Below are 16,135 nucleotides of genomic sequence, written 5' to 3'. Positions count from 1 at the left end.
TATATGAGAATGAGTAATGGAATTAGAAAATGGGACCCAAGAGGAGGGACTACAGACAGTTTAGAAAAGCTCCAACAGGGCAGGAAGCCCCATCAAGGCCTGTTTCAGTTGAAGAGGTGCATAAGGGCATATAATGCAAGTCAAGCTTTTGGTGCTCCAAAGAGAACATTCTATTTTTCCACCATAAAAGATTTCTATTGTTAGCATTCATTCCTAACTGATCTCGTTAGTTTTGTATACAATACTGGAGAAACATCCCTTTCCTAACAAGTAACTGAATTTTGTGGCCTGCCAAGATGAAGAATAACACATCATTCTTTTGAATATTTCTTTAATATTACATTTAAATATTCTCTTTAAATACAGCATTATCACAATGTAAAGGACCTAAAAGGCAAAAACAAAAAAATTGTTTTCAGAGAACCAGATAAGCTTTGGATTCACATTGAAAATACTACCTGTGTACAGTAAATGAGAAGGGAAATTGGAAAATGAGTTGCGGTAAAAAGTTATTTCTTTTGTCTAGGCCTGGACTGAACGGGGATTGAAGCTATCTGCTTCTGTGGTCAGAGGCCTAGCTTTTCTAGCAACAATGAGCTACAATTCTGTCCAACTCAAGTAGCACCAGAAATGAGATGGACTAAATTGTATAGGAAAGGCCCTTTGCTTGACAAGACAGTTAATGCTAAATGTTAATATTTAGCATTTAAAAGCTTGGGATCGGTATGAGTCGGAATTGTAAAATTAAGGGATGGACTTAGATTAAGAATCTATTTTCTTCAGAAAAATCATTATCTTGAGGGTTGGCAATGAGTTTAATAATTAGATTCAAATTCTTGGTTTGATCCCAAAGGTTAATGTGTCTCTTACTGAGCAGCTGGAATCCACTTCCTAGATTAGGAATACCTCCTAAGGAGAGACTGTATAGAGCTCACCCTCCCCTTCTAATACAGATTTTCAGAAAGATTCTTCATAGTCAAATTCCCAATTAAGCTTCGGTCTTGTATTTGAGGGGACCAGACCAAGGTAGGGACTTTTCGTGAGGCTAGAGAGCAGAGAATAAGGACCTATATACTTAAGAACTCTCTGCAAAATGTAAAATGCAGCAAAAAGGAATGAAAAGGAGAGGCGAAATGGGTTTAAAAGATGTATCTGTGTTAAGTACAAGGCCTTTCAGGCTCAGTTTAGAGATTCTACAGGTGAAGTGCTGCTGTGACATACATGAAGGTTGCTTTAAGACACCAGGTTTGTAATATCCCACAAGAAAAGGCTTTATGAGCAAGATAAGTAGGAACAGTTATGTCTCCCACCAAAAAAAATGTTTTTCACTTTGTTCTTTCCTGTTTAATAAACCACATCAGAGTGAAGCATGGCATAAAGGATGTTAGAGAAGAGTGTTTTGCTCACTATTGCCTCCATTTTAAAACAAAGGCAAAGATAACTTTGCTAATAAAAAGAATTCAGTGGTGTTCAATGGAACACATCCAGAACATAAGCTAGACATAAGAGGAATAGGAACCATATCCCCCAATAGAGGTAAGAACTAAATTTGAGTCCCATTCTATAGACCTCAAAAGGGGTCATCAGAACTTGAATTCTTTGGAACCTAGAAACTGACATTTCCAATTGTATGCAGCATTGAAGAATTGGTTTGGCTTCCAATATTTATATGTCAAGATGGGGGGGGGTCCAATAAATATTTGCAATTCTTGGAGGGTGAACTGGAATAGCATTAAGAACTCTCTAGCCCTGTATGTCCAAGAAGGACCATGAGGGTAGATGCAGAAATAAAAACCCAAACAACAAAAAATAACTAGTTGGTGACCTTAGATTGCCACATCCTATATTCCTTTAAAGCTCAAATCTTCCAAAGGCAGGGAAAAAAGACCTGGGTGAAAGGAAACATGGCACAAACTAAGTCATCTTCATTCTAGAGAGCAGCCTATTCTGCCTCCTTTGGACAAGTAATGCTCCATATATGCCCCCCAGGGGATGTGTGAGCCCCAGTCTAGAGCTGCCTGATAGAGCTAATATTAGACACACACAGAAGACTTGGGCTCTTTATACCACATCCCCAGCCAATGTAGCTATTTTTCTTTAAAGGAAAAAGGATGGGGGCAGAAGGGCGAGTGCGGGGACACGAATGACAAGTTAAACTCTAGTACCTAAGAACATGAGAAAGAAACAATTCAAGTTACAGACCAGGAATCCCCAGTGTGGGGAATAGGTCAGGGAACACCAAACGTGTCAAATATTAACTTATTTACCAAATAGGGGTGCCAGGAAAAGGTGGTTAAATTTTTATAAATCCTGGAGGCTTTTTACAGAAACAGACCCTTCTACCCACTCCTCTCTAGATTCGACCAGGTGACATTTCCAACTGCATTATTAAGACATACCAAAAGGGGATATCAGAGTAACCACTGAAGAAAATGAAAATGAGCTTGTACCCCACCTGGAGTTCAGAAGAGAAGGGGCTTTGCCATGCTATTCAAATTATGTGTTCTGGTCCCTACATAAAGAAGAGCTGCTTGAATCACCCAGTGTCTCCTGTGAGATCCTAGTTCTTTGTTCCGATGGCCCAGAAAGCTCAGTATTCGGCACTATGCAGCTTCCTCTGCCCCAAGACTATCCCCAGATCAACCTGGGGCTGGTCTCTTTTGTTCTGTTTACCCTTTAAAAAATACTTGTGCGATCCTTTCTCACCTGTTCCTTAAAGACCCAATAAAATAACATGTGAGCAGCAGCTGCTTCTACAGTTTTGTTTTGAAATGGTGTTAGATAAAATAAGGGAATAAATAGAGAATGGGTAAGAGGCAGAATCACCATCCCTGTGTCACACTGTCAGAGGGAGTTCTAGGGAAGAATCTTCAGGGGGCCGGTCTTCGCTCTGCTGTGAGGTCTTCTCCACCATACAGCCCTCTTCGCTGTCCGTGCGGAAGGGGAGGTTTGAGGGGGACCAAGAGGGGCGGAAGTCTTCATTCTCCAGCTCCTCTGGGTTACAATCTTCGGGCACTAGTGCTTCTAGAGTGGATGTTTTCCCCACCTCTGGTTTACAGAGGGCAGCCGGGTCTGTGGGGCTACAAGCCACCAGTGAGGTAACAGGGAGAGAGAAGACATTCAGATCCTTCTCCTTGGAGAAAGAGGGTGGAACTTCTTCTGTACTAGGCTCTCCTTTCACCCCCAGGACTGGCCTCTGCTCCACCTGATAATAGACCAGGGGCCCACTGTTCAAGTAGGACGGGTTGTTCACTGCTGAGGCAGTTGCATGATCTGAGTTCTCGGCAAAACACAGGACGGAGGATCCTGGGGTCAACTGAGCCTGGATGAGAATGGGGGCTGTCAGGCCTGGGCACAGCTCCTCAGGAACAGCCAAGGGCTCCTCGAGGATGCACACACCCAGGCTCTCTATGCTAGAGTCCAGGCTGGCACTAGAGCCGCTGGAGTCTTCCTCTGCCTTGAGCCGTTCCAGTTCCTCTGCACTCTGTAGGTGCATCACTGCTGTCTCATTCTCAGCAATGAACTCCTGGAAGTCCTGTGTCTCGGAGCCCTGTGCTCTTGTCAGGCTGCAGCTGGCAGTGGGTGAGGGCTCCTCATCTGGGGCCGGTGGGCGGCTCACCTGCCGCTTGTTCTCCAGCTCCAGCTTCATGATGGTGTGGAGGTAATGAGTCCGGACCCGGATTGGATTAAATTCAATACGCCCCGCCATGTTCCCACAGCCGTCTCGGGAGCAGCCACAGGGAAAGGACATGCGATCTACCTGAGAAGGGGACAAGGAGGTTGAGGCAAGATGAGACCAACAGATTTAACAATGGCAAAAGGAGACAGCTGGCAAAAATAGGCAGTTGGGATTTGAGGTCTTCTTACAAGAAGAGAAACAACCAATTCAAAACATAACATGCTACATGAAATAAGTCAAAGACAGACAAATACCATATGATTTCACTCATATGTGTAATATGAAAAACAAAGGAATAAACAAAACAAACTCGTAGACACAGAGAACAAAATGATGGTTGTCAAGTGGGAAGGGGGTGGGGAGGCTGAGTGAAAAAGGTGAAGAGATTAAGAATTATAAATTGGTAGTTACGAAATAGTCACAGGGATGTAAAATACAGCACAGGGAAAATAGTCAGTTATAATAACTATGTATAGTGTCGGGGGGTGGGGGGTACCAGACTTATTGAGGGATCACCTTCTAAGCTATATAAATGTCTACCCACTATGCTGTACACCTGAAACTAACATATAATTTGAATGTCAACTATAATTTAAAAACTTTCTTGAATGTTAAAAAAACATTTTTAATTAAAATTTAAAACGACAATAAAAAACATAATATGCAGTGTGAGCTAACAGAACACTAGATGGTAGTTATTAGACCACTAGCGTTTTAATTCTAGTTCAGCCTCACTTCTCTCTCTAGGGCTCTGTTTCCTCTTCTAAACAAAAAGCAGACAAAAAATCATATAAAAGGGCCCTTCCAGTCAAAAAGTCCAGAGATGCCTTCTGAATGCCAACAGTTCTCAGAGTAAAAGAAATTTATGTGCTTCAGACTTTTCCAGAATTTACCTGGTTTATTGAGAAAACAAAAGAGTGGGGCCTAAACCTACAACCTTTTGCAATGACAGGCATGGGAAAGGAAGTGGAAGACCTAGCTAGTCCAAAGCAATACATTCTACGGAAACGAGGCAAAAATGCCTTAGTTTGCTAAGGTGCTATAAAGGTTCAAACAAAATTACAGCCAGCTTTTCACCACTTGCTTCAATTTCCCCTGATGTTTGACCAGTTTGTTTCTGAAGCAGTTACCAATATAATTAACTTACAGACCAGGGATATCTGGAAAGGAGATGCTTTTTACCTCCTTATCTCTATTGGATCCCAAAAAGGGAATAAAACAAACCAAAACACCGCATGCCAAAAATAAAAATTAAGAACACAAGTAAGCTACTAAGTTACGTACAAATACACAATGTCTTCTTATGATGTCAAAGAACTCTCCATTTCAGTTCTTAGAAACAGTCTAATTATTAGGACTGTCCTGAGGTCTTTGTATAACAGACTAATTCATTATGAGACTTCAGTCTGGAAAGCAATATTTGGCCAGATCCACTAAGCTATTTGATACCTTCCTAGAAATAAAAAGGTTTTTTTAGGATAAGTTCAACTAAAGACTCAGCATTTACATCCTCAGAATATAAGTTCCAAATAAATTTAATTCTTCGGGATGATACTGCTGTTTTCAATTCAAATGTGTCTTTCAACCTATCCCTTATCAGAGGCCAACTAGGAGATGATGCTTTCTATCTTTTAGGACACTATGAATTTAGGCTCTGCCAGGCCAAGTGAGATCCTGAATGACAGGATCCAAGAATTATTTTGATTTTTACAAAACCGAAGTACAAGTACTGTGAATTAAGTGTTCGCAAGACACAATCTAAAGTAAAGGCCTACCTTACTTCTCTGCTTCCTTTTAATCTGAAGGAATCAGCCAATATGTAGAGAACAGCTCCTAAATGTTAAACTTACTAACCCCTGTTCCTCGATTTGCTGACAGCTACTTCTTATTACCCTCCAGGTGTAAAACATAGACAAGATCATTGGTATCTCCATGGCCTAAGAATCCTGTCATGTTGGTTTTCTTAGCTCATGGAGGAGGGTCATGGGACTGGGGAGTGTTCAGTCATGGGGAATCCACCCATGGATGAGAAGCCTCCTATGTTCACTGGCCACATCCCTCTGACTCTAGTACAGATATACCACCTCGGGTCAACTTGGACTGACCTGGCATTTAATCCCAGCTTGGCTACAGGCACATGCTTCTGGGTCACAATACAGTCGACAGTCACAACCACACTCTTCTCGTGACAGGCGGATAGCTCGAAGTTCTTGCTTCTCTTCAGCATCAATGCGGTGGACCCCAGAAGCCCTCAGCAAGGCCCGTCGCCGTTTGGTGGGCAGAGGCTGCAAGAAGAAGTAATCATCCACCTCCACATTTTCCACATCAATATCTTCATCGGAAACATCATCCAATGTCAGGCCATCAGCCTCCACCGACTCTACTGTCCCGTTCTTTGTCAGCTGCCAAGAGACAAGAAGGAAAGGTTACATACAGCATTAGCAGCACAAGCCTCCTCACAGAGAGCATCTAGAGTAGCATGATCCATCCAACTAAACTTTCTGCAGTGATGGAAATATCCCTGCTAATACAGAAGCCACTAACACATGTAAATGTGGCTAGTGCAACTGAGAAACTAAATTTTAAATTTTATTTAATTTTAATTAATTACAAACAGCCACAGAGGCTACTGTATTGGATACTGTAGGTCAAGAGAATAAATCTAGAGCAGGAAGACAGGAAACCTTATGCGGGTCTCACACCACCATGTCAACAGAAGGGACATCACCTTTCTGAATCAAAGTTTCTCAAAACTTCTGTCTCATCTTCCCTCCTAGAAGATAATCTGTTCCCACAAACATACCCTCTATTCCCAGACCTGTGTCCCTTAACTTTGGCTAACTACCTTGTAACACAGGGAGGAGAAAGTGTATCAGTGGAAGCCTTTGCTTCCAACCCACCGCCTAAAAGAAATACATTCTTTCTCCTTTCTAATCCATTTCTGATGTCAAAGAAAAGTTGTATGTGAGGTAGGGTGGCATATGTAATAATGAGTTACTACCTACAGGCAGAAATCTGGGTTCTCTGGGCTAAGAGGGATAGAGAGCCAGGAAAGGGAATCTTAGTAGAAAGACAGGTTAAAGACAATTCATAGTTGAATGAGTTTTGAAAACTCCCTAGAGAATTCAAGGAAAGAAAATGAGGTCTCATAATCCCCAGGGCTCTGGAAGCTACTAGCAGGATGAAAGCCATGCTACTGGAGGGTTTGGCTTATTTCATCAGACAGCCACAGAGTAGTGCTGGTAAAGGAACAACTCCTAAGAGAAATATGATGCAACAGACTTGGTTAATAAGCTACACACCTGTTTTTGTTTTGGGAGAGATTAGTAGAAAAATGAGGAGAAATAAAAGCAGTACTTCTGGGGATTCCCTAGTCTAGCATTTCTGAACCACGCAGGCCCGTTACAAGGGGCCTTTCTGCAGACCTCAGGATTGCTCCTGTCTATTTCACCAGGGTCGACCTACTCTTAATCATTCTCCCTCCTACTATCCTTTCAAAGAAAACAGATTAGAAATGCAATAGAAAGAAACCCATGTAGAAATCAGAATTTAATATGTCATGATAGAGGTGGCATTTTATATCAGAAAAAGTCTTCTAATCATTAAATGGTTAGGACAACTGGATATTCTTTTGGGAAAAAAATGTTAGATTCCCAATTCACATTATTTGTAATAATTAATTCCACATGGATAAAAGGCAAAAAAGGTAATAAAAGTATTAGAAAACTTATTGGTAAGTAAAGCTACCAATAAGTAAAGCAGCTTTTTTCTTTCCTTTTTTAAGAAAGACAGTCCAAAAGGAAAGCAAGTATTAGATGGCTTAGATGGGAAGACGCATAATACATATTTTTGAGACCAACTGCCTCCCCTATAGAGTGCTAAAGATAGGAAAAATTTCTAAGAAAAGAGTAAGCTAGACTTGGGGAGGGTAGAGTTTTCTCTTGACATAAAAAGGTGTATCAGATGCCACCATTGCTGCTGCTCACTAAATCTGCTAGTAAGGAGGAATCCTGTACCTCAGTCTTGAGTTTCCCTGGCCTTGTCTCTAGACCTCCTACAAGGGAGGCCACAGAACAGGATGGTATCCTGTTTTGACAGGTCATTCCTTTACCAGATTTAGGAGAGACGTTTTCTTCTTAGGCAAAGGTTAGAAAGCATTCATTGCAAATGATGAGAACAGTGTTTATCCAGCTGCTGCTAGAGCAGCAGGAAGGTGATGGGGTCAGTGAGGGAATTCCTCAGACAGAAGGGAAACCTGAATGTCAGTCTAGTTAGAAAAACAGGTGCAAGGCTTTAGGAGTAGGCTTAGGGAAGTAGACAGAGATCTCAAAGGGAGAAAGGAATGAGATCTAGTTAACCTACATCCTCTGGCACCAGCTCTCCAACGCTACCACATTCTGGTGTCTCATTAGGATTTAACCCACAACCCTGGAAATAATGCAGCCACTTATTTTAATATGGGCCCACAAGAAACTTGGCCAGGCCTAAAACAGGGCTCTCCAAATTTGGAACTAGGAACTCCGGGGGAAATTTCTGCAGACTGGTGAAAACTATGGCTGTGGAGTGCTAAGCAGTGCTAAGAGAGCAATTGGGTAGCTATAAAGAGCCATCTGGGATGGGTCTTCTTCCAGCCCTCCTCTCCTCCTACACTTAAAGAGCTGGTGCGGCATTAGACGGCAAGCACAGTACTATACAAATCAAAATAACTATTTCATGATGCTGTTGTTTACACCAAAAAGACCATCACCTAGAGGTGATGGGGTTTATAAAAATAGTACAATCCTTTCAGACAATGTAAAAGATCCAAAACCTGTTCTGTGCATCAGAGCAATGACAATCATCTGACAAGAAACTGGAACATCATGCTTCCTCAGGTTCTAGGGGTGGCAGACTTGAATGTCACATTTTAAACTTTAAAAACATTTGTTGAGGGAGCGAGGGTAGAGAAGCCATTTTGCTCTCTCTAGTAGACTCCCTGTAAGACACAAAAAGAAGGGTGTCTCAAACTGAGATTTGATTCCAAATCTGAGATGTCTCATTAGAAAGATCTGGAATCCATACGCCAAGGGCAAGAGTCAAATAAAAAAGTCAAGAGACCTAATGGTTTCCCACTTTATTTTGGCACACGGGAAATACCAGACCCCAGACCCCCTAGGCACCTTCATCTTCTTGGCATGGAGTTTCTCCTCCTTCAGGTGCTCACGAAGAATCTCCCGATGGTTCACCTCCTGCTCTTGAGCAAACTCACAGAGCGTGTAGCTGCGTACAGAGTTATGACGCTGGGCCATGCCCAGAGAGCTACCACCCTGGCTGGGCACACTGGTGAAACCCTGGCGCCGGGCAAAGTAGTATACAGTCACCTGGTCAAAACGTACATTCTTCCTCCGCAGCTGCTTCTGCCGCTTCAGGATGGATGTGGCTGAGAAGGGAGCACAGAGAAATTTTATTAACCCAGAGATGGACTGTTTGGGGAACTCATTCTTTCTCATCCATCTAGTTCTCAGCTATTCTCCAAAGGTGCTCCCTGTACTTAGAGACCTTGAACATCAGTTGGTCCACACCCCTGCCTCCAGACTGACTTCACCCGAACAGACCACCAAATCTATGTTTAGACATCAGTTGGGTAGATCTCTAGGTAATCTTTTCAGAATATAACAATCGAGACAGCGTCACTGTCCAACACAGCAGCTACTACCACATGTGGCAATTTAAATTTAAGTTAATTAAAATGAAACAAAATTTAAAACTCGGCTCCTCAGTTACACTGATCTCATTTCAAGTGCTCAATAGCCACAAATGGCTAATGGCTATCATAGTGGACAGTACAAGATACAGAACATTGCTATTATAATAGAAAATTCTATTAGACAGTGTCATAAAATGGGATAGCAAACTTCTTCTGTAAAGGGCCAGGTAATATGTATTTTACCCTTTGCAGGCCATGAGGGCTCTGCTGCAGCTACTCATCCCTGCCACTGTAGCATGAAAGCACTCATAGACAATAGGTGTGGCTATGTTCCAATAAAACTTTACTTATAAAAACAGGCAGTGAGCCAGATTTGGCCTACAGGCAATCTCTGATGTATAGTATCAGAAGTTCTTTCCAAGAAACTAATTGAGCTAGAAGAATTAAGCAATCTGGAGTTGCCTCAGTTGTCCAGGCAATAAGCATTTATGTCCTGCTAGAGCTACCATTTCATGGAACTCTACAGGACTCCGGTGGGAAAGGTAGAATCCTGGACTACTGCTCCTGCAATTTAATTCAACTTATTCTGGGGCCCCACAAACCAAGCAAATGTAAAATCAGCTAGAATAAATCAGACTTAAGTCTATGATACTAAAGCAATGAGGTCTTCCAAAGAACTAAGAGCTAAGGTTGAGCTAAGAGTGGGAAAGATTATGATTAAGGGCAAATCCCCAAGCTGGACAGAAGCTGTCTCAAGAGCTTTAATGGTCTCTGATGCTTAGGGATGTGCATATACTCACGTGTGAAGCTGGAGGTTGTAGGAGGATTGAGGCTGTCACAGCTGTCAGCACTGTCACTGCTAGAGATCTCATCATCTGAGTTGGAAACTGATGAGCCCACATCTACATCATCAAACTTCCTCTTGAGACCCGAGCTCATAAATGCATCCATTGGTTTCAAAGGGGTTTCCTTGGAGATCCCACCACGCTGGCCCCAAAGCCCCTGCTCACCACCAGCTAGCCAGGTGCATTAGGATTCTGCCTAGGGGAAAAAAGGAATCAGCATTCCTGTCCTAAGACAGACCCCTTCCAAGTCTATAAATACAGCTCTCCAACTGAAGACAGAAAGCATCTGGGCTATCACTGATGTCTGGTCCCTTGAGACTAGGCCATTTCTCCGCTAATTCCCGCCAACATTCTCCTACTTTTCTTTCCCCTCTGCCCCACCCATTCTCACTCTTAGAATAATGAGATGAGAAACAGCAGCACCTTTCCCAGTGGAGTGAAGGCCTTTGGTTCCTAGCCAGCTGAGCTCTAGGCTTCATTAGCCCAGGCATAACAGTAGCTGCTCTTCTGATTACACAGGAGAGCTCTCCAAGAGGTCAGTAGGAGGGATTTGGAATCAAAGGCAGAATTAGGCCATGCCTAAACCCAGACTAGATCCAATTATTTTTCCTAGTGAAGATATAGGCTGGCATTTCCCAAAGTGTTTATATGAAATAAACTAATTCCATGGATGTTAATAGCTTTTATAGGGAAATAGGGCTGCTCTGTCAAAATAGTTTAGAAAACTGCTTAGGAAAGGACTTCTTAGAGGCTTTTAACATGCTAATGAGCATGGGGAAGGGGGGCAGAAAATAGAATGCAGTGTTTCACACACCTGAATATGGAACCCTTTTTGTTTTCCAGAGTATTTTAGGGGCAAATGATCCCTGGATCACACTTTGGGAAATACTGCTCTAGGCTCTCAATTTCTAAGTACATGGGCAGCCAGGCAGCCAGGAAAACACTTTACCCAGATCTTCACAAGTGTAAAGTATCTCACCAGGCTCCTAAAAGGTCAAATTTGGTTCTAAAGAATGGACTAAAGATTAGAATCTGCACTAGCTTCAAAACTCAGAATCTTTCCCAATTTCCTACTGCTCCATTAAATAGGGCTCCGCTGGTCTATCATCTTCCTCTGTGCAAGGAAAACTTCGCTTTACCACCTCTGCCCTCTGTAAAGAAACCAGCAAAGGAAAAACAAATAGCGAAAGTCACAATTTACACTGGTCATATAGGTATGACAGACACTGTCTTCCACATGCTGTCACACAACCAAGGAGTCTGGGGTACAAATTTTTTTTCTCCATCTTTGGAAATAACGTTCCAAAGGATAGGAATCTGCTTGACAGAAATACTGTCAGAGCCAGAGCCACATGTGTTGATATGAAGCCTCCCTCCTTTGCCACAGTAAGGCCAGAATCTCCCCAGACTATGATCTCACTAGTTGCTAATTATGCAGCAAGAATAACAACACTGCCCCGAAAGACAGGGCTGCATTACTGCAGAGCAGCTACTCAAAATATACTGTGGTGTCAAGAGATGCCTGCTACAGAATTGTTTTTCTGGACTGCGTCTCTTGGAAGAATTTGCCTGCTCTTGGATAAGCTCTACATAGTCAACCAGAAGTAATAACTACTTTAAAGACAATATTTCCAAATATATCTAGCCAGATCGCATCAAAATTCTGCCTTTAAGTCACAAGATGGACCTAAGAAACCTTGGCCATATATACAGTCTCAGACAAGCGAATTCCTGAAATAAATTTGGCCGTGGAGATAAACAAATAATCAAGCAATTGACAAGAACTGTAATTAAATTAAAAAATGAGCCCAGTATATCGATTCTGTTCTTTAACTTACTGATCTTGCCATCAGAGGTCACATTCCTAGGACATAGTAAGAATGGAGAGAGACAAGGACTTTTTATGGGTTAAGATTTCAGCTGAGTTTAAAGACATCTATTAACTAACAATTTTCTCATTCTATTCTATTATGGGGGGAGCTTTGCAATTAAGTACTAATGTGGATGGGATAAAAAAAAAAATGAGACAATAATGTTGACTACTGAATTTAATTTTTTCTCCCCACTTAAAAACCTTACCAAACCACATGAAAACTCAGAATGACCTGAAAATTCTGCTTTCTCAGAAAGGGCTTAAGTCCAGCTTCAGTTTTAATTGAGATCCAGCTAGTGCTACTACTAGGAAAGTGGCTTTTCCTCAGCCTGGAAGCACTCAGGGACTTATGACTGAAAGCAAATGTGCACTTCTGGTTCTTTCCTAGTTGTCCCTTTGCCTCTGGTAGTGTGGCTTCCCTGTGAATATTTCTTTTTAAGTCCTGCATGAGAATGAGATTGGGTCTGGTCCAAAATCATATTTATTATCAAAATTCTCCACTGTCTTCACTCAGTTGCCCCCAGGGATATCACTTCTCTTTGGTTAATTTTGAGCACTTTGGTGAAGCAAGTATTGCTGGCTGCTTGTTCCATTCTTGTTTGCCCTTTCCACTTCGGGAATAGTGGTTTCTATGCAATGATAGGAGGTAGACAGGAAGAAAAAGAAAAAAATGTGTAACTTAGAAGAAAAATATTTTCCTTAAAGTGCCCAAGAATAGTAACACCCACATTGACTTAGCTCTCTTCAACCCTACCCAAGATCTGTTAGCATCACTTTCTCTGGCATTAACTCATTTAAAAAAATCCATCAATTTGGTCTTGACAACCAATATCAAGTTTAAATTTCAACCCAGCTCTCCTTGTCGAACTCTCTGGTGTGAACTTGACTTGTCAGACCAAGATGTTCACTGGGTACCAAGAACAAACCTCCCATCCACTTTCACAGTGGCCTGAAGAGATCTTGCTTTGCAACAGCAACAACTAGAATAGATTCCACAATTACAATTTATCAAATCAATCTCCTTTCAAACCACAATTAGAAACCAGTCATTTCCACTCTCTCAGCTATTTGTTGGCAGAGGATCAATGTGTGTATTCAAGAAACAAACACACTTATAAGTTATAGTCCCAGAACTTAAACCCATACAGAAATAATCAAGGTGAGACTGAAAATGCAGGTCATAACTGACAGTTAACTGTCAAAATAAGCAACTCAAACAATAAATGCTTATGGAGAAAACAATGCAAACCTCTATAAAAGCTTTTAAATGCCAGTAAAATGAAAAGTCAGCAGACACTTTCTGGCTACCTGCCTTACAGTTTTTTCTCGAGTGTTTCTAGCTGAACATTTCCCAAAAGTATATGAAATAATTCAGATCCACAGTATGTAGAAGATATTAGGCTAGCACCAAACAAAACAGATCTAGAGCATATGCGTATTTTTAGTACTAGATCTAAGCTTTTTAAGGCCTATAAGGATTACTTTAACAATCCCCCAAACGAGCATGAGACTAGCAAAATAGGGGTGCCCTTGTACCTGCCACAAAATTTTGTGGATACACATTTATAAAGTTTAAGTAATAAAAGCCTATCTAATGAGTCCAAAATAATAAGACAAGGTACATCTCACAGGAGAAAGCCTCTCCACTCAACTGGAACCCAACCTTCTTCTAAAGGTCAAAGGACTAAAATCTCTAAGTAAGAGCTTCACAGCTACCATCTGTAGCTAGGTTACAGGAAGGAAGGCTTGCTGCTAAGTGTTATGATAAACCTGAATAATATGACCTGTCCCATTTTCTCCTCTTACAAAATATGTTGTGGTCGATTCTTAAATATCATGAATTCTGTGGATCTATGCATTCTTGTGATTACCCCAAGATCATGAACTTTTTAAAGCACTCAAGTAAAAACATCCTGTTTAAACTAGGTAGTATTAAAAGGAAGACATCCTCCAACCCTCGCTCCCTGGTTTTTACCCATTCGCTGACACAGGTTAGAATCTGGCTTTCCATCTAAACTACCATCATATGGAAGACACAAGATCTTTGTGGGAGAACTGGCACATGATGCTGCAGGGACCATTAACTCTCAAGGATATCCAGTCATTTATAACTCTGGCACATACTAACATCCTTCTGGCTTTGGAGATTTGCAAGATGTAAAGACAGTAAAGAAAAGGAAAATGTGAATCAAGCATGGATTTACCTTGAACTGAAAACTGTAGGACAAGGGGACACTGTGTCTCTTGGGGATAACTTCTAACATTTCATATTGAAGAACAGTTTGTGTGTCACAATGCCACTCTAAACCCATTTAAAAAGATGAATCAAGACCATGGCCCTAAAAGGGATGGATGGCAGTCAGCTGCGTGTATGGGCCTGTGAAAAAGAACAAGCTAGCAACCAGGGCAAATGATGCTTTCGTTTCCCGATACGCCAGAAAAATGGGAGACATCAGAAACCTGAGCTGAAAGGACATGTCAAGTCACCAGTTCCCATTAATGGACACCGCCGCTGAATCTTTCAGCTCCCGGCCCATTTCTCTGATTCCTGCTAACCTTCCCGCTCATTCCAATCTTCTGCAGCCCCTACCCAGCCTTCCCATCCCTTCCTGCCTGCTACTCACTAATTCTCAACCACTCCTCCCTCATTTTCCTCTATTCTCCCTCCCCTTCCTTCACTTCCCTCCATCCTACATCACCTCCATTCCGAACTCAACCCTCATCCGCAATCCTGCTGGCTTCTAAGCCGTCCATCCGTCTCCCTCGAGCTGCCCCCGCAGACCCGGCCCGCGTCCTCGGCACCGCTCGCTCCCACGCTTCTCCTTACCCTTTCCCTTCCCAGTGGCGCCCTAGCTCCCCGCCCCCCGACCGCTCCCGACCAAGCCTCCCTCATTTCTGACCCTCCACCAGCGCGGTTCTGGGTTGACCACTCTTCCACAGTAGCCCAAGGGCCGATCCCGAGAAAGGACCAGGCGGCACCCTCCGCCCCGCACCCCCAGGCCCATTACCGGCCCCGCCGCAGCTGCCTCCTCCCGTGATGGTCTCTGCCGCCCCCGCTGCTGCCGCCGCCGCCGCCCTAGCCCGGTAGGAAGGAGGGAGGAGAGAGCGAGTCCCGGGACCGCGGCGACGGTCTGGGAGTTCCCAGGGCGGCAGGACTGGAGGAAAGGTGGGTGGGCAGGTCGGCCGGCAGGCGGCAGAGGGCAGACGGCTCCCGCAACTGGGGCGCCCCTGGCAGTAGCCACCCAGAACCGCCCCGGCTCCGGCTAACAATAGAGTCCGGCCGCAGCGCTCCGACTCTTATAGGCGCCGGCACGTCCTGACCGAGCCCCGGGGCAGGCTGGGAAATGGAGTCTATGTGCCAGCCCCACGCCCAGCAGCATGCCGGGAGTTGCAGGCGGCGACCGGCGCAAAGCCGAAACGCTAAGCAAATAGGATCAGGGGCAGCGTCTCTGCTGCAGGGGACCCTGGGAAAGCGAGTTAGGTGTCGCTGCAGCCTTTTGAAGAAGGGAGACCCTCAGCTACAGATCTTCAATGACTAAAGGAATTGTCCTCTAAATCTACTCTTTTCATTTCGCCAGGACCACACTCCCATGCCTAAAGGACATAATCCCCTTTATCCTCCCTCATGGGATCTTAGTCTTAAGCAGCGTGAGGTGCTGCAGCCTGCCCAAGGTATAGAAAAGGGAATACAAGCAATGTGTTATCTCAAAATGTATTGATGGGTTTTCAAAAATATTTTTACATGAACTCTGATCTTCACAACTTTGCAGCCCATTTTTATGATAGAAAAAACAAAAACTCAGAAGTCAGAAGTTATGTCATTGCCAAGGACACCCAGCCTTGGTTTCTTACCTCATTCAGAATAGTATATGTCTCTCCCTTGACCTATACGCCCCTACAAGATGTTGGTGCATCCTCTCGCCCCACTGCCCCCAATCTTGTCGTTTTGTTTCTACTTCTACTTTTCCCCTCCCTTACTCTGCTGTAACACTGGTCTCCTTGCGGTTCCTCCTGCAGTTCAACAGGACAATCATGCTCTCATCTCAGTACCT

At 43.2% G+C, this 16,135-nt stretch overlaps 1 protein-coding gene across 9 annotated transcripts; it reads right to left on the bottom strand.

Moving 5' to 3' along the window:
* Positions 1 to 314: 314 nt before the first annotated feature.
* Positions 315 to 15,375, bottom strand: CSRNP2 (cysteine and serine rich nuclear protein 2). 9 transcript variants are annotated; one of them, XM_025045529.1, is made up of 5 exons: positions 15,092 to 15,375; positions 10,166 to 14,460; positions 8,839 to 9,098; positions 5,785 to 6,081; positions 315 to 3,760 (listed from the first exon to the last, which is right to left on the bottom strand). In XM_025045529.1, exons 2-5 carry the CDS (start codon positions 10,314 to 10,316, stop codon positions 2,837 to 2,839), a joined length of 1,632 nt encoding a protein of 543 aa, XP_024901297.1. In that variant the 5' UTR covers positions 10,317 to 14,460; positions 15,092 to 15,375; the 3' UTR covers positions 315 to 2,836. The 9 variants fall into 9 exon arrangements, with proteins under 9 accessions (XP_024901297.1, XP_024901301.1, XP_006904650.1 ...); XM_025045533.1 differs by having other exon boundaries at positions 10,166 to 14,422; XM_006904588.3 differs by having other exon boundaries at positions 10,166 to 10,406.
* Positions 15,376 to 16,135: the final 760 nt, after the last annotated feature.

This window comes from Pteropus alecto, unplaced genomic scaffold, assembly GCF_000325575.1.
Source record: "Pteropus alecto unplaced genomic scaffold, ASM32557v1 scaffold220, whole genome shotgun sequence".
Classification (NCBI taxonomy): Eukaryota; Metazoa; Chordata; class Mammalia; order Chiroptera; family Pteropodidae; genus Pteropus; species Pteropus alecto.
The sequence above is the reverse complement of the archived record's forward strand: the minus strand, read 5'-3'. Positions and strand labels throughout refer to the sequence as shown.